Source organism: Ostrea edulis, chromosome 7, assembly GCF_947568905.1.
Source record: "Ostrea edulis chromosome 7, xbOstEdul1.1, whole genome shotgun sequence".
NCBI classification, from domain to species: Eukaryota; Metazoa; Mollusca; class Bivalvia; order Ostreida; family Ostreidae; genus Ostrea; species Ostrea edulis.
Window position 1 is genome coordinate 74261255 of NC_079170.1, and position 25982 is coordinate 74287236.

The 25982-nt window shown below is 35.5% G+C and overlaps 1 protein-coding gene across 1 annotated transcript; it reads right to left on the bottom strand.

Annotated features, from left to right (window-relative positions):
* Nucleotides 1-644: 644 nt before the first annotated feature.
* On the bottom strand, nucleotides 645-10842 carry LOC125653636 (medium-chain acyl-CoA ligase ACSF2, mitochondrial-like). Its single transcript, XM_048883208.2, has 2 exons — nucleotides 10759-10842; nucleotides 645-3188 (listed from the first exon to the last, which is right to left on the bottom strand). The coding sequence occupies exon 2, from the start codon at nucleotides 3173-3175 to the stop codon at nucleotides 1532-1534; it is 1644 nt and encodes a 547-aa protein (XP_048739165.2). The 5' UTR covers nucleotides 3176-3188; nucleotides 10759-10842; the 3' UTR covers nucleotides 645-1531.
* Nucleotides 10843-25982: the final 15140 nt, after the last annotated feature.

The following is a 25982-nucleotide window of genomic DNA, read 5'->3' on the forward strand; positions in this document are numbered from 1 at the left end:
ATGGAGTGGTCCGGTGCATTAAAATGTTTGTGACGAAGTTGGTTACCATCATTATTTATTTGAAATTGGTGCCCCGATATTCTTTTATTACATGAACCCTTGGTTCCTCCCATATAAATTAAGCCACATAGGTTACACTCATTGGCGTAGACAACGTTAGACATTTTCAAGTCAAATTATCGAAAGTTTTAGTACAGAAACTACGTTCAGTAATATTACTACTAAATGGATTTCTAGTGATAAGTATATCACAAGTTTTACAATTCTTTGCAGAAATTTTGATGTTAAACGCATGACGTCTAACAGAAATTATCAAAAGCATATCTTAAAGGAACTAAACTGTCTTTAATTTGGGCATATGAATTTTGGTTTCTGTACCAAAGCTGACAATCTGACGATTGTACATAAGACAAATCTTTGATATCTCGAAGGATAATCCGAGGGACACGAACTGACCTGTTGGAGCTTATGTCCGTTATAGACTCCACAGAGTGCCACCCTTTTATATTGGTCGACATGTCATCCAGTATTGTTTCGTTATTGTGTGTATTCATGAAGGAATATATCATTAAATTTAATTTTCATTCATTCATTTAATACGCTCAAACCACAATGAAAATGGTATATGAGGTACAATACAGATATTTCATGTATCAATACAAGTAACATCAGAGGAATGTATATAGGTATGCAAAAAAAAAAAGGTAATGAAATATACATGAATATGTACAAAAATTCAAATTGTGTGTTAAGGAGAACATACTAATTCGGATATCTTTAAAATAAACTTTCGCAAGTTTTTACTCGTTGACATGATTTCATGAAATTTCATTACATTTGGTATCATACAATATTTTTTGTGTAAATATTCTTTTCTTATATCGGATAAAGCAGTGCATTTTACATTGCTGGTTTACCGCCGAGCTGAATTTGCACACGACACTATAAACTGTCACAAATGAACGTGTTTAACGTTAAGACAGAAAGAGTGATGATGCAAACGTTCAACTTACAGTCAGAAAGGGAGATTTTACCGTAATGGAATTCTAGAGCAATACCTTACGAATGGTCATTTATCTTAGGGAAGCATCCTCATCCAATACCAAATTATTCTTTTATTTTCTTGACGTTGATTACCCGGTAACATTAGACTACAAAACTTAATATTTAACATGTTAGCTTTGGAAGCGATTCTCAGCTTCCTACTTTTAATAAAAATATGCACCAATCAATTAATCGTTGTGTCTGAGTACCGTAATGGTTGTGATGAAAAATACATGCTGGGATAAAGCTTAGTCATACAAGTATTTCTATAAATCAGGTAAAATGCACACACAACTTCTGTAAGTTGTCTGGGTGAAATTATCTTTTGAACATTAATTTAAATTAAATGAATATTGAATATGGAGTTAACACATATGTCTATGAAACGTGTAGGTCTTTCATGAGAAAAGAATGATTCACTTTTCAGCAAATCACTAAATCTACAGGACTGAACTTGAGTAGTTAAATCTTATATCAAACGTTCGCCTTACATCTGATCAATCAGGTTTAGCTGTTGAATGGCATCCATTTTCAAGCGCTTTTTGTTAATCTTTCCTGTAGCAAGCATCGGCAGACTATGGAATCGGAGAAAATACTTTGGCATTTTACCAATATCATCAATCATGGCTTCCTGCCCAACGAAGTTTTCAATGCAAAATTGTTTTACCTCGCATGGTAAAATATCCTGCCCTGGATCCGTAACATAACAAACGCAAATTTCTTCGTATAAACGTTTGTCAGGTACTCCAACAGCAATAGCAATTTTTACACCATTCTTTTTTTGAATGACTTCTTCAATGCTACTTGGCATTATTTTTTCTGTGCCTCGGGAAATGAATTCCTTGACCCGCCCCTTTATAACAATGTGACTGTCTTTATTAATGTACGCAATGTCGCCAGAACGAAACCACTTTCCGGGCAAAAGGACTTCGTCAGTTAAATCTGTGTCCTTGTAATATTTCTCAAAACCACAAATACTTCGAATACAAAGTTCCCCGCTTTCCCCTTTTCTCAGAACATTTCCTGCTCCATCAATGACCTTCACTTCATTACCTGATATAGGTATTCCAACGTCACCAGCTCTCTTTTCACCAGGAGTGGTAATCGGCGGAAGTACAGATATCCTACTTGTCTCAGTAGATCCGTATACGACTGTCAAACGCCTGGTAAATACGCCAACGACCTTTGTGTGGACATTGTCAACCATTTGTCCACTCGTGATGACCGTGTCAAGTTTGAACAAGTTTTTGTAATTGTCTCCGTGAGAGATCAGATATGAAAGAAAGTTAGGTGATAGTAGCGCGGATGTGCAGTCTTCTTCTTTGATTACCTCCCATATTTTCATGGTTCTATGTCCTTCGGTGGCAACTGAGGAATCGCAGAATATTCGAGAGCATCCTTGGTAAACTGTGAAAATGGGGCATCCGGCTAACCACGTAAATGGGCGATCATTGTACGTTTTCTCAGAGAATATCATGCCATTGTTGGTTGCTTGGAAGTGTGTCTTAGGGATCATTTTAGGCTTTCCCGTACTTCCAGATGTCGTGAAAATCACAATTTCATCCTCGGGGTAGAGTGTAGGAAATTCCACATCGTTTTCGGTTAACTGCAATATCCCGGGGAGGTAGTCATAGGAAGTTAGCTGCTTGCTCTTTCTAAGAAACGCAAATGTTGAAAGATTTGAGTCCTCCTTGGTGTATGCAATAAGTTGTAAAATCATATCCACATATTCATTATTTCTTCCAGGATCTAGCAAAAAGGCCTTACACTCAGCAATTGTAGCTATTTCATAAAGATCTCTGGCGTCGGTGATGTCGAAGGGCACTTGAACAACAACACTTCCCGCCATGATTATCGCTAATTCTGCAATCACCCATTCTAGAGTGTTTGGCCCATGGAGAGCAATTTTATCTCCTTTCTTCATTCCTCTCTTGATGAGATAACCTGCTAATTTTGTTGCCTGTGTCTGAAGTTGATGACAAGTCAAGCTTTCCCGGGTTCCCTCAATACCTCGGTAAATGAGAATTTCTTTATCTGGAAACAGTGTTGTTATCTCATTGAAGACTTGAGTAATTGTCTTGTATTGAAATGGAATCGTCCGAGGAACACAGAGATAACTGAATTCTGACATGACGAACACGATTCTGAAACATAAAGTATATTGACTCAACAGGATGATTACCATATTTTGTGTAGAAGACTTCATTTTGTTTAAATCAGGGGTTTCTGCAGCAATTACTACCTAACGAAATACGATTGATTGAACAGTAGTAAGGGGGATGTAATACCGTTAATTTTGATATTGCTAAAACCACCATTGTTTACCACATCCCTGTTGACATCGTGAATTTTTTTCTGGCGATGACCTCTGCAGTTTAGATAACACTTAACCGTATGTTGTACATAAATTATAAATGACCCTAGTGCACTTCACACTAGATGACGCAACAACGAAAAGCACCCAAAGACGTATAGGTTGTATCTGGTGGAAAATGTGATAATTTGCATCGTTTTCGACTTATTCTGTCAAGTGAAAAGTCTGCTATAGCCGAATATACGAGTATATGGTTTGAATATATTACTGCGTTTAGAATATGCTGTAAGCAATTTCTAAACTAAACAATAATGACATGGTATCTGTGAAGAATTCCAGTAATTCGCTGATGATTGTCCAAGTATTTCTAATTAAGATATGTTTAGATTGAGCGTGCATTTGCTACCAATACTTTTGCTTTAAAGGATTTTTCTGTCATTAAAAGTTCATCTGGTACTGCATACACTTGAACGTTTGCTCACACTTAAATAGAACCTCTTAACGCTTTCCAAAAATAAAATGATAAAGTGTCACGTGATAAACTCACATCATGGGGAAACTACTTTGTTGGGAATATAGGATAGCTCGGTAATAATCAACATGGTTGCATTGTTTTCTTGTTGAACATTAACAATTTTGATATTCTCTTACATTTTTAAGAAATTCCATATATCTCAATATGGGACTTCTTAGCCTAACTGTGTTATTCACAGAGGTTACAAATATTCTGCAGTTCTTGTCGTCATGTGGATTCCCCCTACAGAGGTCATGAATCACAGCCATGGTGACGTAGATATTACAAGATGATATGGACATGGATCAATGTCACATGCGCTCATCGCTACATTGCAACATCACATCATAAAACAGCAGTCACATCTTAATGGATATCGTTAACGGACGTCCAACGGAAACAGAATTGTCAAACCGTTCGCCTCTGTTACTATGCGTTTCTCTTTCGTCCAACGCGTTCCTTGTCCGGTTTATCAAACGGAAAGTTCTGAGCATGTTCAAAACTTGAAAAGGACATCACTGGACTGTGGAGTCCGCTTAGTGTATCAGTATGTCACATGTAAATGTGCGTTGTTAAGCGTTTTAATCGGAAATCACTCGTTTCTTTTCTTGTATTTGTACATTTCACATCGTTAATGTCTGATGGACATGGGTCACGATCGGACTACTACCAGACATGCAGCGGGTCAACCGAGGATGTAATGGACAACAACCGTATGTTTACCGACAATTAACGTAATAGACTGGCAATAACGGTTGTCAAACGGACGTCCATGGGACTGGTACAACTCCGTTCCTCTAACGTTAAAATATCATTATAACAGTTTCTCAGGCATTCCAGGTTCGTTTAACTAAGCATGTCTTCATTATTCAGTCAGTAATAATTTCGTGAATCTGTCCAGATTCAGAAAGGATCCCTACATATGAATCTTGGGCTGTCTGCTCTTTCCTAGCATTGTCAAAAAGGGTCTCGTAGCCTTTTTCCATACCCTGCTTTTACCTTTCTCAATATTTGTAGACCTTATTTTTGGAAGGCATATGTCCAGGAGGGTGATAAATCTGACAAACATGCCCATTTGCTATTATATCCGTTTTGTCAGCCACATGGTTGTTACAAGTTCGTTCGTCTAACGTTGAAAGAACGTTATATCAGTTTCCCATTCGTCCCATGTTCGTTTTACCCGACACTTGTCCGTTATTCAACCATAATGTCCATTAATCGATCGTTAATTGTCCAGTTCGTGTCCCATAATCATGTGGTTTTTATGAGTTTTATTCGCTTCATACACCGATCGGAGGAGCCCCAAGAATCGATGGGAACGACTTTCATCAACGGATACCAACGGACAGCATTATGCGACAATTATTTCTATCCGAACGACGTTCGACAATGCTATCCGGTAAAGTGTGACTGCTCCTTAAGGTACAGGTTATAAATTTTTATCTTCATCGTTCACGTGTATGGACACCTGTATGCATGAACAGGTGAAGATAACGAACAGTGATCAATGTTTTAACTCAATAAATATAAATAATAATAGGTTATATTGGTAAACTAGATATAGTTTGCCAATATAACCTATCATTGGATCAAATGCTGTCTGACGTGTTTCATACCGATTGTTATAACGTTCTTGGCACACTGATTTTGACTACGGATACCTCTGTTTACCTGATCAAGATATGGGGCTCACGGCGGGTGTGACCGGTCGACAGAGGATCCTTACTCCTCCAACTCACCTGATCCCACCTCTGCTGTGTCCAGGGGTCTGTATTTGCCCAACTATCTATTTTTTTGTTACTAGCTTGAAAATACGGATGTATATTTAATTGCTGTTATAAAATTTAGAAATTCATTTCAAAATTAAGGATTATCTCCCTCATGCATAGCTCTTATCCTTGGACGAATTTGGCTCCACTTGTTTGGCACACTGTTTTTGGCTATATTTAGATCTAAAACTTCATAGTTATTTCGGATTTCAAACATTTCGGTTGAGCATCACTGAAGAGACATTATTTGTCGAAATGCGCATCTGGTACATCAAAATTGGTACCGTATAAGTATTACATTATGACCCCTGGGTCGAGGCCTCTGCCGGTGGACTGTTAGTCCCCGAGGGTCTCTACAGCCCAGTAGCTAAGTACTTCGTTACTAGCTTGAAAATACGGATGTATATTTAATTGCTGTAATAAAATTTAGAAATTCATTTCAAAATTAAGGATTATCTCCCTCATGCATAGCTCTTATCCTTGGACGAATTTGGCTCCACTTGTTTGGCACGCTGTTTTTGGCTATATTTAGATCTAAAACTTCATAGTTATTTCGGATTTCAAACATTTCGGTTGAGCATCACTGAAGAGACATTATTTGTCGAAATGCGCATCTGGTGCATCAAAATTGGTACCGTATAAGTTTTACATTATGACCCCTGGGTCGAGGCCTCTGCCGGTGGACTGTTAGTCCCCGAGGGTCTCTACAGCCCAGTAGCTAAGTACTTCGTTACTAGCTTGAAAATACGGATGTATATTTAATTGCTGTAATAAAATTTAGAAATTCATTTCAAAATTAAGGATTATCTCCCTCATGCATAGCTCTTATCCTTGGACGAATTTGGCTCCACTTGTTTGGCACGCTGTTTTTGGCTATATTTAGATCTAAAACTTCATAGTTATTTCGGATTTCAAACATTTCGGTTGAGCATCACTGAAGAGACATTATTTGTCGAAATGCGCATCTGGTGCATCAAAATTGGTACCGTATAAGTTTTACATTATGACCCCTGGGTCGAGGCCTCTGCCGGTGTACTGTTAGTCCCCGAGGGTCTCTACAGCCCAGTAGCTAAGTACTTCGTTACTAGCTTGAAAATACGGATGTATATTTAATTGCTGTAATAAAATTTAGAAATTCATTTCAAAATTAAGGATTATCTCCCTCATGCATAGTTCCTATACTTTGACGAATTTGGCTCCACTTGTTTGGCACGCTGTTTTTGGCTATATTTAGATCTAAAACTTCATTGTTATTTCGGATTTCAAACATTTCGGTTGAGCATCACTGAAGAGACATTATTTGTCGAAATGCGCATCTGGTGCATCAAAATTGGTACCGTATAAGTTTTGCATTATAGGAGTTATAATATCAAAGTTCGTTATCTTCACCTTCCTATAAAGAAGACAAAATGCAGATATTGTCACCTATGGAGTCATGGATATACCAAAGGTGGGATCTGGTGTATAGGAGGAGTAAGCATCTCCAGTGGACCGGCCATATCCGGTATGAGCTCTATATTTTGATCAGGTAAATATAGTAACCCGTAGTAGAAATCAGTGTGTAAAGAACGGCCTGGATTGGTATGGAGCGTGTCAGACAGCATTGTATCAAATGGCAAGTTGCATTGGTAAACATTAGATCGTTATAAAAATAAAATTTGTGAAAATGCAGAATTGAAACGAGACTGTTTGAACCTCTGTAACATCAACCTACAGTGTATTGGTTATAAACCTGTCTCAATTTAAAATTGACCATCAGCAGAATAAGCTATTGCGTATCGAATCAATTGAGAGATATCGACAACATATGCAAGTCATAATGGAATACTGCTATACAAATGTGGAAAGTTGACGATGGAGAAGCTGACTTAGTCCCTCATGTCATAAAGTTGAATTTAGGATCTATGTTCAAAAAATCTCCATGTATGACGCAAATGTCCATGCACAAAAAGCTATAAGTATGTGTAAGAAAATCTACACATATATGCAAATTTAAAATTCATAACATTTCAAATATAACTTCTATTTTGAAAATCAACGATAATTGAATTGTATGTACGAATCGCGATCCCCTTTCTCTGTAACAAAAGGACAGCCAAGCCTTCAGAAGGAAATAGACATAGATATTATCATAAGATCAAGAAATAAAAATGCGTTTTAGATTGTTGTCATGGGTTTTCGGACCAGACAATAACTGATTGTTTCACTATTCATCAGGAACGTCTCGAAATTCGAAAACTGACCATGAGCAGAACAATTTGTGTATCGAATCTTTTGAGAGACGAAAATAGCATATCCAGGTGATGATGAAATATTGCTATATACCTCGTAAATATGAAAAGTTGATAATAGAGAAGATGAAGTCAGCCGTTTTGTCATACAATTGAGTTGTTAGTTTGCGGTGTTCAATGTTCAATAAGATATCCAAGTATGAAGCAGATGTGGAAGCATAAAAAGTCATGCAGACGTCTAAAAATTTACACACATGTGCAGACTTTGCATTTTCAACATTTGAAAAATTGTGTTCGTATTCATATGAAATATAACTTTGATAACTTTTATTTAGAACATCAAAGATGAATTGTAATTTTATGAAACACAACCCCTTTACTCGGTAACAAGAGGAGAGGAAGGCGTGCAGAAATATACTGATCATAATTAATTCAAACAGTATTTTATGATGATAATTCATGACAGGATTGGACAACAGTCCACTCTGAATATAATGATAAAGTTATGAATGTTTTCTCATCAAATAAAAAAAAACTGTTAAAGTTTTAATATTAAAATTACATACGCTTCAAAATAACTGTTATAATTTTTCCTATCAAGAATTTAAAACATATTTCCATTATGACTAGTCATCCTGCAATGTTGTATCTCTAAAAGAAGGGTACTAAATTATGATCAACGTTTTAAAACTAATGGCAATAAAACATTATTCTTTCAAGCCGGCATGAATTCTAAAATATGCCATATTTCATCTCATCCGCCATATTTCGTTTGGAGAGTGTCCAATTCAAGTGATATAGTGAACAGATAAAACTATACTGGCAATGATTAAAAACAGGAGTGCAAATTGAGAACATCGCAAAAGAGAGTTATTTTCCATTACCTGTATTTGACCTATAGAAAAACGTCTATGGAATAAAGATTTGATAAGCCGTGATTTGTCAATAGTTAGATCATTTGTTTTTTTTGTTGTTTTTTTTTTAAATACGTATATATCGTGAGATCGAAGACCTCAGCACAAGTAGTGACTGTTCATTCACCAAACGTTCGGCATTTAAAAGTGAGAGTCGTAGGTCTTTCAGATATAAAGTTAAAAATGGAGGTTCCGTATCACGATACGAGTTGGTACGTTAAAGAACCGTCATGGCTACATGTACCATCCTGAGTGCCAACATATATGTATAAATTCATGGAACTTCACATACATTTTGTGATGTCTAAACATCAGTGGAAATATTGAAAGAACATATAAAAAATGATTCCATCTTCTATAAACCCCTAGGCAATACAAAGCACAAATACATGTATGAAATATCCCAGCAAGTGTATGAGTGATTCTAATCTAAACTGTATTTAACGTAGTTTCACCCCCTGCGACATCATAAGATTTTAATGATCTATTTAGATTTATGCATGATAGGAACATACATTTTATTGGAGTTTATTCCAATGGTTATTGCAAAAAATCTTGTTAAGCACAAACATTTTCCAAAGTCGAACTTCTACATAAGTAGTGAATAATATGTTTAAAAATTTTGAATTCAAGGGAAATAACTGTTTTCATTGAATATTTTATAAAGTTCATTATGCGATACATGTTCTTTATTCTTTGTAGAAATTTTGTATATATATAGTTTAGTAACGAAACAGTTTCATGAAATTATTATGTATACTATCGTATCGTTTTGACCAGTTTTTGTGAAATTTTGATGAAGCTGTTGAAGAAAAATTGCAATTTTCTGACGTTGATATATAATTTTGCATATGAATGTCTCGCATCTTAAAACTTGTAATGACCTATATTATATTTTCTTTATAATTTATTAGTTTTAACTCTAATAAACTGAAATAAATAAACATTTTAAAAAATTTCAGATGCTATTGCGAGTATGGAGTTACCTTTTGAAAACTTTAATATCTATTTTTTGTACTTCAAGCCGTCTTGTTTGAAATTATATCTCATAATATATATATTGGTGATACTGCATTTTACTAAGGTCTGGTTTAAATGAATTAGCATTTACATGTTTTATACAGTCCTTGTTAACCTGTAATTGTTCGTTTTCGGTGTTGAACACAAGTTAACCTGTAATTGGTCGTTTTCGGTGTTGTATACAAGTTAACCTGTAATTGGTCGTTTTCGGTGTTGAACACAAGTTAACCTGTAATTGGTCGTTTTCGGTGTTGAACACAAGTTAACCTGTAATTGGTCGTTTTCGGTGTTGAACACAAGTTAACCTGTGGTAAAGTAGTTGAAATGGGCAATTGTCTGTTACACAGTCCTCGTACATTTCTGCATGACATTATTCCTGAATTATTGTCCATCTCGAATGTAATACTGCACAGTAATGTATAGAGTATGGGAAACACACTCTATTACTATGTGATACTCAATATTACAATAAAGATACCATAGGTTAGTACATCATACAAAAATGGATTTTTTTAAATTGCAAAAATATTGAATATGTAATATGCTAGAAAAAAAAGCGTTTACCATACTTTGTGCAAAACCAGCAGCGGAAAGGTTTATCATAAAATTCTTACAAAAAATGTTTTAGTATTGTACTCTTATATTTGACCACTATTTACAAAAGGTACCCCAAATATGATAATGTTTCATATTTGTAACCACTTTATTTAATATAATTTTTATTGCTAATGTTGTTTTTTAAAAGCAAGCCTCTTTGGTACGTTAGGTATGCGTACTGAAAATCAAAGGTGAAAAGAAATTTAACTAATTCCTAAAATAATATGCAAGGTATATACATTCCACATAATACTCGTAGCACAATTAGTGGGGGTACTAAATTAATTAAATATGGGTGGAGAATGTCATGCTTGTTACATAAGAATTTTAAGAATTATGTTAATACACTCCTTACCATGTATATTTCCACCAATATGGAGACTTCGGAAAAGAATCTCTTTTATATCACGACATCAGATATATTTGTTAAAACTAGTATTCATTATCACGAACAATTCAGCAGGTCGAATAAAATCTAGAGACGGTGACAAATAAAGATAGGACATCATATACTGATAAATATGGTGACTGATTTGTGCCACTTTACAATTTATCGTCTTTGCAGTAATTCGAGGCGAAAAGACGATAATTATTGACTTTTCTACCCGAAATAACGAAAATACTTCGATGCCTACGATTGAAATGTGTGTAAAAAAACAACAACGAACAAACCCCGCAAATTAGCGACTTAATATTTCATCTTTTCGCTTGGAGATTCGTCGTCTTGTCGTCTTAACGACGCGAAAAGACGCCTAAAGAAAAAAAAAGTCGACAAAACGATAATCAACGACTTTTCGCCTCGAAATAATGAAAGGTCGAAAAGACGACCAAACATATTTCTCGTTAGTTTGGTATCTGATTTTTTTTTTAGGAATTCAATACAAAATTTGCTGTGTTTTCGATAATCATTAATTACATTTACAAAAAGAAACATCTGAAATTTAATTAATGTTCTAATGTACTTGTATTCTACTGAAGAAATCTTTTTTATTTTTGATAAATGTTATACGAGGTATGTTGAATTGGAGGTTGGGGTGGGCAAGGGACCTGATATATCCCCATTTTACAATTTGCTTTCCCCGTTATTTTTACCTACAGATCTCATATTTTCTACAAAGTTCGATTGATTTATCAAGTGTAAAGTGAACTCTAGCTTCCACCTCCCCAATTTTGTTATTTCGAGGCGAAAAGTCGCTACTTATCGTTTTATCGATTTTCGAAAAGACGACAAAACGCCAAGCGAAAAGACAACAAATTAGGTCGTTAATAATGTGGGTTTTGGTTGTTGTCTTTTCGCCTGTAATTTTTTGTCTTTCCGATTTTCTGTTTTGTCGTCTTTTGGATTTTTCGATATTTCGAGGCGAAAATAGCTAATTATCGTTTTATCATCTTACCGTTTTCGCTTCGAAAAGATGATAAGGCGACAAAAACTCAAGCGAAAAAACAACAAACCAGGTCGCTAATTTGCGGATTTTGTTTGTCTTTTCGCCTACATTTTATCGTATATTCGACTTTTCGTTTTTTCGTCTTTTCATTATTTCGGGGTGAAAAGTCGCTAATTATCGTTTTGTCGTCGTTTGGTTTTGTCGTCTTTTCGCCTTGAAATAAAAGAAATGAATAATGACAAAGACAGCTACCATGGATAAAAGAGTGCATTTAACGAAGCAATTATTGTAGATATTACTGCATATCATCGCCGACAGTCTTTGACGAACAGTGCAGGCAGAATATGTAATGTACAATAAATGTAGCGTAAATAGACAATAATATTTTGGAAATATGAAGCAGCAATAAGCCCAGAAATCCAATGCACATATATTATACTAGTACCAGGACTTGTAACCAGCATTTTCTCTCTTTGAAACTTCGTCTAAATACATAAATGTAAATAAGTGATATTTATCAAGACAATAATACGGCATGCATATAAGGATTTGATGATTATTGTGAAGTGTTATATATTCCTCTGTGAGAGGACAATGATGAAAACTATACAGGATATAACGAAGTTTATGCAAATTGTTTTTCGCTGGCCCTGCAGGTTTTCTATAATCATGCATTACTGTATAATCAATGTATGAAACCCCATAAAACATTTTACACTGTGCACAAGTGCGACCTATTTTTTGAAACTTCATTTAAATATGTAAAGCTCGAAATGTGTCTATGAATGAAGGAAACTTATTAAGCACTGGTATTACAATATGAAACCTCATGAGTGGTTTTAAGGATTATCAACAAAATGTATTCCTATTTAGTTGAAATGCATTCATTATCAGTCATCCAGGGCATTACATGGGTTGTTTTACGCCATAATTAGATATTGTGGCACAATAACTATATCGGGTTCGGGGTTCGAGCAATAGACACACACAATCTGGCCGACAAGACGTACACTACTGACTACACTGCAGAGCTCCGCTCCAAATAAAACCGCGTATTGTTGTTTTACTTTTCAGGTTTGTTATTCCATATCTAAATACTAGAACCTGTACTTGGTTTACTCGTCTCACGACATCTGGCGTCGCCGGTAGACACGAATCTACTAGATTAAATTCATTGGATTGAACTAAGTCTGATTTTGTCTATTGTGCACATGTGTTTCGCTTGTAATCATACTTTCAAGGCGTGTGTACCTGGTCGGTAACTTGTTTCCATGTTTTTTTCTCAATATTTTGAGGTTTTTTTTTGGATTATTTTTCTGACTTTTAATTTCAAAGTTGGAAATTGTCATCTATATTCAGAAAGATGTGCTAGTTTTCTTGCAATTGCAAATTGAACAAGAATAAAACACGTGACAGGCTGTTACCTTACGATTGAATTGATAGTGGTTTAGAGTTTAGATCGTCTCAAAGTATTTCGGTTTGAGCATCACCGAAGAGAAATTATTTGTCGAAATGCACATCCAGTGCATCAAAATAGGTGCCGAATAAGTTTTACATTATGACCCCTGGGTCGAGGCCTCTGATGGTGGACTCTTATTCCCCGAGGGTCTCTACATCCCAGTAGCTAATTATTTGTTACTAGCTTGAAAATACGGATGTATATTTAATGACTGGGATAGAATTTAGAGATACATTTCAAAATTAAGGATGTTATCTCCCTTATGTATAGCTCTTATCCTTGGACGTATTTGGCTACGGTTTTGGCACTCTAGTTATCCTTATAGCTCTTACAAGTTTATTGTTATTTCGAATTTCCAAAATTTTGGCTTGAGCATCATTGAAGAGACACTATTTGTTGAAATGCGCATCTGGCGCATCAAAATTGATTCCGTATAAATTTTACATTATTGAACCTATATTCAGTATAGGAAATAATTTCATTCAATGGATAAAAATTCTATATACACAACCAATCTTTGAATTAAAAAATAATGAATGGCTCTCTAAATTATGCTCGATGACAAGGAGAATTAAACAAGGGTGTCCCCTATCAGACCCCCTTTTCTTTTAGTAACAGAAATCTAAACAATTAGAATTTAAAAAATAATAATGGCAGTAACGATGCAACATTCTTCGTCATAAAAGGGTTCAGTCGTGTATTCCAACTTATTTCAAGTTCAAGTCTACACCCTGTATTTCCTACAGCTATGCTTCTACTATTGCATCCAAACTTTTTAATTATAAACAAACTTTGCAGTGCTTAGATATAGACCATCTTATACGTAATCCACCAACATGTTCTTGTTCTTCATCTTCTTTCAACTACAGTCCAGCTGGACATGTCATTACTGGTGATGTTGATATAGTTGAAAATGAGGACCTCAAATCACTTATTCTTAAAGGTCCCAAATACAGAGAACCTCGGTCTTTTAATTGGCGACAGAACTTCATCTCTGTTATGAGTTCTGTCGAAGATTATGCCAGGCGATGGGCTAAATATGAAAACGAAGAACTTGATATATTGTCAGAATGGGTTAAACGCATATGAGGGATATTAAAATCTCGCATTAGACACATGAAAACAAAAGTACGTACCACCTATCCTTCTATGTTTAGTAAACCAGAAGTGATAAAAGAATTAGATAGGTTACATGAGGAATATGTTTTGGTTCAAGCTGACAAAGCTAGTAACAGCATTGTCTTTGTTTGTAAGGCTCATTTTTACAACTGTATTTTAAACGAACTTGGCATTAATTCCACTTTTGGTAATCATACTTATACTCCAACTGCCCTTTCAAAAGACGAAATTCTTCAAAACCATGCTTCAGTTTTAGACACATTTAATATTCCAGTCAATGGGTCGAATGAATATGAGTTACCGTACCTATACTGGATTCCTAAACTACATAAAAACCCTTACAAACAAAGATACATTGCTGGATCCAGTAAGTGCTCTACCAAGCCCCTATCTTTGCTCCTCACGAAAATGTTAACATCTGTGAAGGAGAAACTTCAAACTTACTGTGCGACTACATATGCCAGAAGTGGTGTTAATCAAATGTGGATTCTAAAAAATTCTAAAGAACTTTTAGTAAACTTGAAATCGCAGAATTTTCCCCAAATCAATAACATTAAAACCTATGACTTTTCGACACTATACACGACCATTCCTCACGATAAATTAAAGACTATACTTTTGGAATTCCCATGGGCACGAATTGTGCTCCTTTGTTAGCTGACCTGTTTTTATATTCATATGAAGCAGAATTTATTCAAAAACCTCTACGTGAGAAGAAAAAAATCTCTCGCTGTGACCTTCAATTCGATTTTTAGATATATCGATGACGTTTTGCCTATAAACAATGATAGCTTTCATTCATATGTCGATTTGATATATCCCTGTGAGCTCGAAATAAAGGACACCACAGAGTCGTCCACTTCTGCTTCATACTTAGATATTTTATTGAAAGTAGACATTAACGGCAAGCTAACAACTCAACTGTATGACAAACGGGATGATTTCAGCTTCTCCATCGTCAACTTCCCACATTTATGTAGCAATATTCCATTATCACCTGCATATGGTGTTTATATATCTCAACTGATTCGATATGCAAGAGCTTGTTCTGGGTATAGTCAGTTTTTAAATCGAGGTAAGCTACTGACAAACAAGTTGATGGTACAGGGATTTCAACAGTCTCAATTGAAGTCAGCATTTCGCAAATTCTATGGCCGTTATAACGATCTAGTTCGTCAATACAACCTCGCATTGGATCAAATGCTGTTTGACGTGTTTCATACCGATTGTTAAGCCGTTCTTGGCACACTGATTTTGACTGCGGATAACTCCGTTTACCTGATCAGGATATGGGGCTCACGGCGGGTGTGACCGGTCAACAGTTGATGCTTACTCCTCCTAGGCACCTGATCCCATCTCTGGTGTGTCCAGGGGTCCGTGTTTGCCCAACTATCTATTTTATATTGCTTGTAGGAGTTATGAGATTGATCACTGTTCGTTATCTTCACCTTGCATACAGCACGCAGACGATTTCACAGATCCGGTAATAATGAAATGTCAATGAAAAATACCCTACATGAAATAAAGTTTGCGAAATTGTTGGGTTTAAAATTAATATCAACAAAACTGAATGTATTTTGCTTGGAATATTGAAAAATCAGTTTGAAAAACATTTTCGGTATTAGAGTTAAAAGTAAATGTATTCATCGTCAATTTTGCCTCTTCCTGATAAAGACTATATGAAAAAAGTACAACGATTAATTTTTAACTTCATATGAGATAAAAAAAGAAAGAATCAAACGACACACTTTGATTTGAGATGTAATAAGAGGTGGTTTTTCCAATAGTAAATGTAGAATGCAAATTAAAATCATGAAAGGGAACATGAATACCAAGATGATTAAACTCAAAGGCAGTCTTATTTGAAATTCTAAATACATGTAACTATTGTAGAAACCTTAACGTTGATATATATACTATGTAAAACTTATACGGTAGTAATTTTGATGCACCAGATTTCAAATTCAAGTTATGTAAATAAACAAAATATTCCTAATTTTAACTTCCTTCTTTGATTTATCAATATACTTAAAAAATGAAGTATTTTTTCTGTACGAATTTAGTTGAAAACTGTTTTCCAAACGTAATTTTCGATCATTACTGTCTGAAAAATGTATACGGTGAGTCATTTGATAAAGACTTATAAATGTAAGATTAAATTTGAAAGAAAAACAAATAGCTGAATTCAATTAGAAGTTATTGACAAACATATTGTGTAATAATGCATATATAAGCAAATGGGGAAAACATGTGAGGAATGAATGTACGCATTGTAAGCAAGCTGAGACTATAAAACATTTGATATACCAGTGTGATAATGTTTTAGATATATTGAACACTGTTAGTCGTTATCTATCCTTAAAGTTCAATGGAAGCACATTGTTATTAGATTTTTTCGAGAATAAAAGGATAAAACTAAATCCTTAAATTTGCATATTACTTATGCAGCCTATAGAATATACAAACATATATATTGTTATGTAGATTAGATTCTTAAAGTGAAACGACTTTCAATACGTATATTGGGGCCTCCGTGGCCGAGTGGTTAGAGCATCACGCTCAAACTCACACGGCCTCTCACCTCTGTCGGCGCGGGTTCGAATCTTGCTCGAGCCGGTAAATGAGAAAGTTTCCCAGTTTACTTTCGGAAGGTCGGTGGTATCATCCCAGGTGCATTATAGCTGGGTTCTCTCTTCCACCAACAAAAACTGGGCGCCACCATATAACTGAAAAATTGTTGAGTGTGGCGGAAAACATAAAAAATCTATCAAAAACCAATCAATACGTATAACCATCAATACGTGTAACCATGTTAGAAAATTGATATGGTTTTTATTCATCAGTATTGGGGTATATAAATGCAAAATAGCATAACTACTCTGAAGAGACCAGTGTTCCAGTAGGACAGTATTATACGGATGCGAATGGACTGTATTTGCAGTAGTGGTGCACCCCACTCGAGATCTCATGTTATACATGTCTCTTGTATTTCCATTACATAGTCTATTATTCTTTAAGACTGTCTAAAATGTATATATTATCCGCGAATATGTATTAGTATAACTAAGCGGTTTACTTACGTCTTCATTGTTTATACATTATTCCTTCGCCATTTTCTATGTTACTCTACTGTTGATATATCTACATCGACGCTGTATATGATATTCTTATGACTTCTAACAAATATGGTTTAGATATATCATTATACATATAATAATAATATGCATTTTTTATATAAATTATGCATATGCCTTACTTAGAATAATAATCATATTAAAAATACATTCAATTCATTGGGCCCCTGTCACCATTGGTGAAATATTTGCGGGAGTATCCGAGGATATTTTATCCTAACTAACATTATGTATATTTTGAAATAAATGATGAAATTATAAAAAAAAAATATATTACTGAACCTGATAGTTGATATTATAGTCTAACAATAACAAATGTTATCTTTAAAGACCCATCTCATGACCGTACGGTAAGTGAAAATGTAAGCAGATCCTAATCTAAACAAATGTTATTTACTTGGAATGGCCAGGGTCTACCAAGGTCTTAATTGCTATATATCATGGCACTCAAAGAAATACACAGAGATAGAACATGGTAGAAATCTACCTGTCCATGTTTTTTTGTTTTTTTATATAGTTTTGATATACACAGGACCTGTCTCAGGGACCTCTGCAGATTTTCTGTGGGCATAGTATTTGGATAATGGTTGTATTCATAAGGGTAGTTGACACATATTCTACACCCATTCTCTCTCTCTCTCTCTCTCTCTCTCTCTCTCTCTCTCTCTCTCTCTCTCTCTCTCTCTCTCTCTGATATTGCATTGTTCAGGGTCCTTTTTAAAAACAATTGAATTACAAGAAAATAGCATTTGTGGACAGGTCATTGCTATCAAAACTCAGGTATACTGGGTTTCCTCAAGATCTAAAGAATGCCTGTAGATATTGGTTGTTATTGTTATCAAAACACCTTTCTGGGGTAGCCCCATACCGCAGTGTCTACAAATGTCATTCCACCTGAGATCTATTGTAAATGTTTGGTTGACAGGAAGCTTACAATTTGGGATTTTCAACTTAAAATTGGGTCTTTAAGGCCTGCTTAGATTTAAGCATTGTCTAAATATAGTCTAAATTTAAAGCTATAGAGTTCAACATTACCTCGCGTACTGAGTCTAGGTGAGTGGAGTCGAAGACTCTTAATAATTGTTTACCTGGACTGAATTTTGATATTTTCTGCATCTCGGATTCAAATGGTTTTAACGACTGTCTTTCTACCTGTAGTTTTTGTAGTCTGATTAAAATCACAGCCCATGCTCATTATCATATAGATATGATTTTAATCAGACTGTAATTTTTTAAACAAAGCGGAAGGAACGTTAACATTAGGTAGAGGAATTCTAAGGCTATCAGTTCCTGCTTTCAGATTGGGGCTGTATAGCATCGTCCTATTTCTACTATTTCAGGGGTGGAAAGAAGAGACAAGTGTCCACTAGTTGAAGTAGAGAATCCCAAAAGATACTTGATATTATGCAGACAAAAGGTCTGTGATGTTCGAAAGTGTTGTTTAGCTCGCCTGAATTTTAACATTTTATGTATCTCCTTGAAAGTAAGAGTTTAGTGACTGTCTCTCTAACTGTTATCTTTGAGAACAAGGCGGAAGAACGTGGAGAAAATGTTTGGGTCTGTAGGGGTACCACCTGGTGGCTACTGGAGGTCGAGGCAAATTTGGAGCCCATATTTCTATTATGTGAGGAATGGAAGGAACAATAACTTCACTGGTTTTAGTAGAGAATCCTAAGGGGTACTCATACATACAAGAGGTCTGTGATGCCCGGAAGTGTCATTTAGTTCAGCTGAACTTCGATATTGTCTGTATCTCGTAGGCAATAAACGGGTTCAATGACTGGCTCCTTAGCTTTAATCTTTGAAGACAAGGTGGATGGAACATCAGAAGGTAAAGGACCCCTAAGGCTATCTTTTTCCGCTTTCAGTTTTGTACTGCTATGGTACCACCTGGTGACGCTTCATAGTTAGAATTCCTATTTCTATTACGAGTATACAAATAGAGGAAATGATAAAGTCTCTACTGGTTGGAGAAGGGAATCCTAATAGATATTCAATTTCATCCAGACAAACGGTCTGTAATATCCTGATGTGTTGTTCACCTCGCCTGAACTTTGATATTTTTTGTATCGCGTTGGCAATATACAGCTTTAATAAGTGACTCTCTGGCTGTGATCTTTGAAGACAAGACGGAAAATACATAAGCAAAGGGTAGAGGACCCCTAAGGCAACCTGTTCCCGCTTTCTGTTTGGGACTGTAATGGTACCACCTGAGGGCCCCTATTTCTTTCACTATGTAAGAAAAGGAAGGGACAAAGTGTCGCCTGGTCTAGTAGTTTATCAACCTTGTTTATTCCAATATCCTGTAGAGAGTTAGAGAGTTCTAAAAAGTGTCCCCACCCTTTGGAGGCCCCAGGTAGTACACATACAGTCCATGAGGGTGGAATATGATAGCTCTAGGGGTCTTATTTCTTACCTGCATAATCTTTTAGTGGACTCCTCAAAGATTAAGTTGTTATTAGCCTCTATTATGATCCTTCATGATGTAAAATCATGAACTTTCATGTGAACTCAATTGTCTTTTAAGGTCTTTATGACCCCTTTTAAGGATTGTATGTGTTTGACATTGTTCTTAGTCGTTTATCAGTCTTGTTTTATTCCAACACCCTTTAGTCAGTTATTAGAGAGGTCTGAAAAGTGGTCCCACCCTGAAGAGGCCCCAGGTGGTACCCCTACAGCCCCAACCTGAGGGTGGAAAATAATAGCTCTAGGGGTCCCCTTTCTTACCTGCATAATCGTTTAGTAGACTCGTCAAAGATTAAGTCGTTATTAGCCTCCATTATGACCCTAGATGTTGTAAAAGCACGAACTTTCAAGTGAGATCGATTGCCCTTAAAGGTCTATATGGCCCCTTTTAGCTTGTATGTCTTTGACATCATTGTTATCTAGTCGTTTATCAATCTTGATTTATTCCAACACCCTTTAGTCAATTATTAGAAAGTTCTGAAAAGTGGCGTCACCCTTAGGAGTCCCAATGTGGTACTCCTACAGCCCCAAACTGAGAGTGGAAAAATGATAGCTCTAGGGGTTCCCTTCCTTGCCTGTATAATCTCTTAGTGGACTATTCAAAGAGTAAGTTGTTATTAGCCTCCATTATGACCCTTCAGGATGTAAAATCGCGAACTTTCAGGTAAGCTCATTTGCCCTGAAACGACTATATGACCCCTTTGAAGGGTTTTATGTGTTTTGCATCGTTGTTTTCTATTCGTTTATCAATTTTGTTTTCTTCCAATACCCTTTCTTATCAATTAATAGAGAGGTCTGAAAAGTTGTCCCACCCTTAGGAGGCCCCATGTGGTAACCATACAGCCCCAAACTCAGGGTGGAATATGATACCTCTAGGGGTCCCATTCCTTACCTGCATAATCTTTTAGTAAGTTGTTATTAGCCTCCATGATGACCCTTCTTGATGTAAAATCATGAACTTTCAGGTGAGCTCAAATCCCCTTTAAAGGCCTATATGACACATTTTAAGGCTTGTATTTGTATGATATCATTGTTCTCTAGTCGTTTATCAGTCTTGTTTTATTTCAACACCCTTTAGTAAGTTATTAGAGAGGTCTGAAAAGTGGCCCGATCCTTAAGAGGCCCCAGGTGGTATCCCTACAACCTCAAACTGAGGGTGAAAGATAATAGCCCTAGGAATCCCCTTCCTTGCCTGCATACTCTTTTAGTGTCTCTTTAAATATCAAATTGTTATTAGCCTTCGTTATGACTTTACATGGTGTAAAATTAGAAACTTTCAGGTGAACTTATTGCCTTAAAGGCCTATGTGACCCCTTGTTAATGTTCTATATGTTTGACTTTATTGTTCTCTAGTGCTTTATTAGTTTTGTTTTATTTCAACACCCTATTTATTAGAGAGGTCTAAAAAGTGGTCCCACCGTTTGGTGGCCTAAGGTGGTACCCCTATAGCCCCACACTGAGGGCGGAAAAGAATAGTCCTAGGGGTCCACTTCTTTGCCTGCATACTATTTTTGTGGACTCTTCAAAGATTAATTTGTTATCCAGATGTAAAGTCAGAAACTTCCAGGTGTGCTGAATTAATGAATGTAATTAAAAATGTGTTGATTAATTGCTTGAAAAATTATCTTTGATTTATTATGTGTTACTTTTTAGTATTCCGTCTGAGTACTCGCAGTACTCTGATGAACTTTCTTACTGGCTGCTAACTTCTATGGCCTTGTTGGCTGCTGGTTAGTGGCTGCTACCTTCAGCCTAGTTGTTTTCCTACGCCGTTTGTGACGTCACAAACGAACTAATTTTTACGTAGTTACTTGACACTGTCAGGAGGCAAAATCCCCAATAATACAGTGACGTAAAGGAATACAACTCTTTTACATGCGATAAAAAGTATTTTTCATGGTGTATGGTTGATATTATTTATATCCAACTCGTGTTTTTTCTATCCCCGAGCCTTCTATATTTTCTCCAGGTGGTATCGTGGATATATTTTATGAATACATTTTGTAGTTACGCTATCTATTTTCTCATTTATGTTTCATTTATATTCCGTCTGTTATTGTCGGTCAGTGCTTCATACCATATATTGAATTAACTGAGAAAGTCCACTAAAGTTACATTAGTACCAATCAGGAATTAGTATTGGTACATTTTGTCTTGATATCTCCATCATTCAATAATGCCGATAATTCTAGGCTTCTTGTCCACACAGGTGGTATTTGTCTTAACAACACGAGTGTGTTTTTCTTCATCTGCTCTTCTTCATCATAACACCCGGTCTGTGATTCTGTATTATTCACCAGGAAATATCTGTGATATACCAATTAGTATTTATTGTCTGTAATTTAGACGAATTCGATTGGTCGAGGAGAATTTGAAACAAAAACAAAAAAAGCAAAAACAAACGTTGTTACTCTCTGAAAACAGAAATTAGGCACCATGGGGTGATAGTATCTGACAACGGTAACATTATTTGACAACTGGTGATACATTATGTATTATAAAAAAATATCACATGCGTGAAATTCATCCACGTACGGTTTGCCGTAAATTGTTAGACAACGTCGTTTGAGTGTTTGTAATAACCCCGAATACCTGCATTGATATACAAAACACACACACACACACACACACACACACACACACACACACACACACACACACACACACACATATATATATATATATATATATATACATGTATATATATATATATATATATATATATATATATGAATTGTCAAATTATCGGGACGATTAAATCTTTGCATAGAGAAGAAAACTACAGAAAAAAACTAAAACTACACTACAAAACAGTAAACAAACGAAATGTCTATATATTGAAACTATCAAGATTAATATGGGACAAGTCTCTCCTGATCGAGCGTCACGAATGATTAGTTCAGTTCACTTTCAATAGTTTCTTCGGAAAAAGACGGCTTCCGAAAATAAATTATGAAGGATTTTTATTATGTTGCAGCTAATTCCTGAATCTACAAGACTCACCTTTGGGAAATTATATTTGATATCAGAAGTCCACCTTAGATCTGATCAACCAATTCCAACTGTTCAATGGTATCGAGTCTCAATTGCCTTTTGTTAATTTTTCCATTATCAAGCAGACTATGGAATCGAAGGAAATACTTTGGCATTTCTCCAAGACCATCAATGCTATCCTGCTCATTGAAATTTTCCATGCAAAACTGTTTTACATCGGATGGTGAATTTTCAATCCATGGATCTGTGACATAACAAACGCAAATTTCTTCGTATAGACGCTTGTCAGGTACGCCAACCACAATCACATATTTTATACCAATCATTCTTATGATGATTTCCTCGATGCTACTGGGCATTATTTTCCTTGTGCCTCGGGAAATACAATCCTTGATCCGCCCCTTTATTATAATATTATTTTGTTCACTTCCGTGCGCAATGTCGCCAGAACGAAACCACCCACCCGGCAAAAGAACCTCGTCAGTTGAATCTGGGTTCTTGTAGTATTTTTCGAAACCGCATATACTTCGTATACAAAGCTCCCCATTCTCCCCTTTTCTCAAAACATTTCCTTCCTCATCAATGATCTTCACTTCTATATCTGGTATTGGTTTTCCTATGTCACCAGTTTTCATTTCACCAGCAGTAGTGATAGGCAGAAGAGCATATGCTTCGTATACAAATTTGCGTCCGGGTGTTTACTTGCTCTTAGCAAGTTTCTTTTAAAAAGGTTCGCACCTGATATTTGGAGTAATGTCAATTTTTAGTGAAGTGTATTTTTTTTTCTACTTCGAAAGAGAATTAGGAAATTAAAAAGAAAAACTGGGGTTGGAACGCTTGTTATTGAGCTATAGTGCTCTAAATATGACCCTTTTGCACTTAAAATTTATTCAATTAAACTTGATTTTTCTGTTAGTGTCAACACAACATAAGCGACACAAATCAATCATTACATAAAATAGATACATAATCATGTCCTTTAACACTACAGATGAAAAAAAAATTAATACTAGTAAAGGAAATAAATTATGACCTTTTTGCACTTGAGATACGAAAAACTTCATGATGTCAAAATTGAGAGTTTAAAAGGACATATTAGGAGTAATGTCAATTTCTAAAATTTTACATAATTTTCAAGGTCTGGTCTTCCAATTTAAAATGCAACTAAAAAAAGTTGGGATTGGAGATCAAATTTTTGAATTATTGGCAAAAATAATGAATTTGTATACAAAATTTCGTGTAGATTAATTAAAACTTTTTAAAGAATTGGTGTTCTGTTTTGAAAAATATATCAACCAAGTTAATAAATTACAACATTTGAAATAGTTTCAAGTCTTAACTACCTGTATCACAAATTATAAAACTGAAATACACGTATAGGAGTATAAAAATAGATATACATTGGATGAAACAGTAACTGTTATATCATGGAAAATTACAACTTTTTGATTAGTGGATCCGTCCGCCACAATATATAGTCCCTGTCAAACCCTTTCAAAATTTGAATTAACACACATATTTTCAACTGGATAGGGTTAAGCAATAGATGTGCAATATATTTGCACCAATGGGATCAGTATTGAACCAGAGAATACTTAGTTGTAGCATCCTGCGCAGTTGTACTCAAAAACTCAGGAGCTAACTTCCTTAAATGAAATTGTATCATTAAAACTATATCCGGTAACCAGAATACACCTGAACTTTTGTTCATACCTAAAGTAAGACCTCATGATGTTTTACCAAAAAATAAAGTATCAAGTGAGAAGCTCACATCACAGGAAATTAGTTTGTCGGAAATGTATGGTAGTTTATTAATATTCAACATATTGGTAGTGTCCTTTTCGTATTTGATATTCACAAATTTAATCTTTTAAATTTGAGATACACTTTCACACATCCCTCTATGAAAGTTTTAACCAATCGGTATCACAAAAAACATCTCAATAGATGTCGCAAATATTCTACAGTTCTTAACATCATGTGTATTCACACCACAAAGGTCATGAATGATGCCACAATCAAGGTTATGTACACAGGTACAGAAGACATGAACTTGAATCAATGTCTCATGTTCTCATTACATACACGCAATATCACATCCTAACGCACCGGACATTCGCTTCCATCAACATCTATCACAAACATAAATGCGTATGAAAGGGGAAGAACACGAACCAATGCATAAACCAGGGGTGGGATCAGAAGCTCAGGGTGACTAAGCATCCCGTGTCGACCTGCATCCGCTTTGAGCCCTAAATCTTTATCAGGTAAACGGGGTGATTCGTAATAAAATTCAGTGCACAGAACGGCCTCAGTTTGCATGAGACAGGTCACACCGCATTCTATCTAATGACTGGTTATATTAGTAAATTAATCTATGTAACTACCATGTGATTTGCGAAATGCAGACGTTTAACGAAACTGTTGAAATCCCAGTAACAATGCACTTGCCAGTAAACTCTCTCGATTTGGAAAACTGCCAAAAACAGAACAAGCCCTTGCGTATCGAATCATTTGAGAAACATAAATACATATGCAGATGGTAATGGAATATTGGTATATAAATATGGAAAGCTGATGATGGAGAAGCTGAAGTCAACCCGTTTGTCATAAAATTTGTTGTTAGTTTGCGGTTTACACCAGTGTTCAATGAAATATCGAAGTATGAAAGAGATGTGAATGTATATAAAGCCCCGAAAACGCGTAAAAAATGAAAAACAATGTAAAGACCCGAAAGAAAATTTAATTCAACTAAACAACTTGACAATAGAAAGCATAAATTGGAAATGTGGTACCAAGTGTATGGCTTATTCTTATCTAAACCGAATTTAAACTCAATTATCCATTGTATGTTCTTGCAAACGTGTTGTGTACTAAGATAGCTAATAATTATCGATTGACAATATTGCATTTTACAAAGATGTTTATAGATAAATGTTGTGGCAGCAATTTTGTCATTGTTAGCATACACAATGGGTCATGTTCACCCGTAAGTTAGTGGCATCAGGCAAGAGTCTGTTAT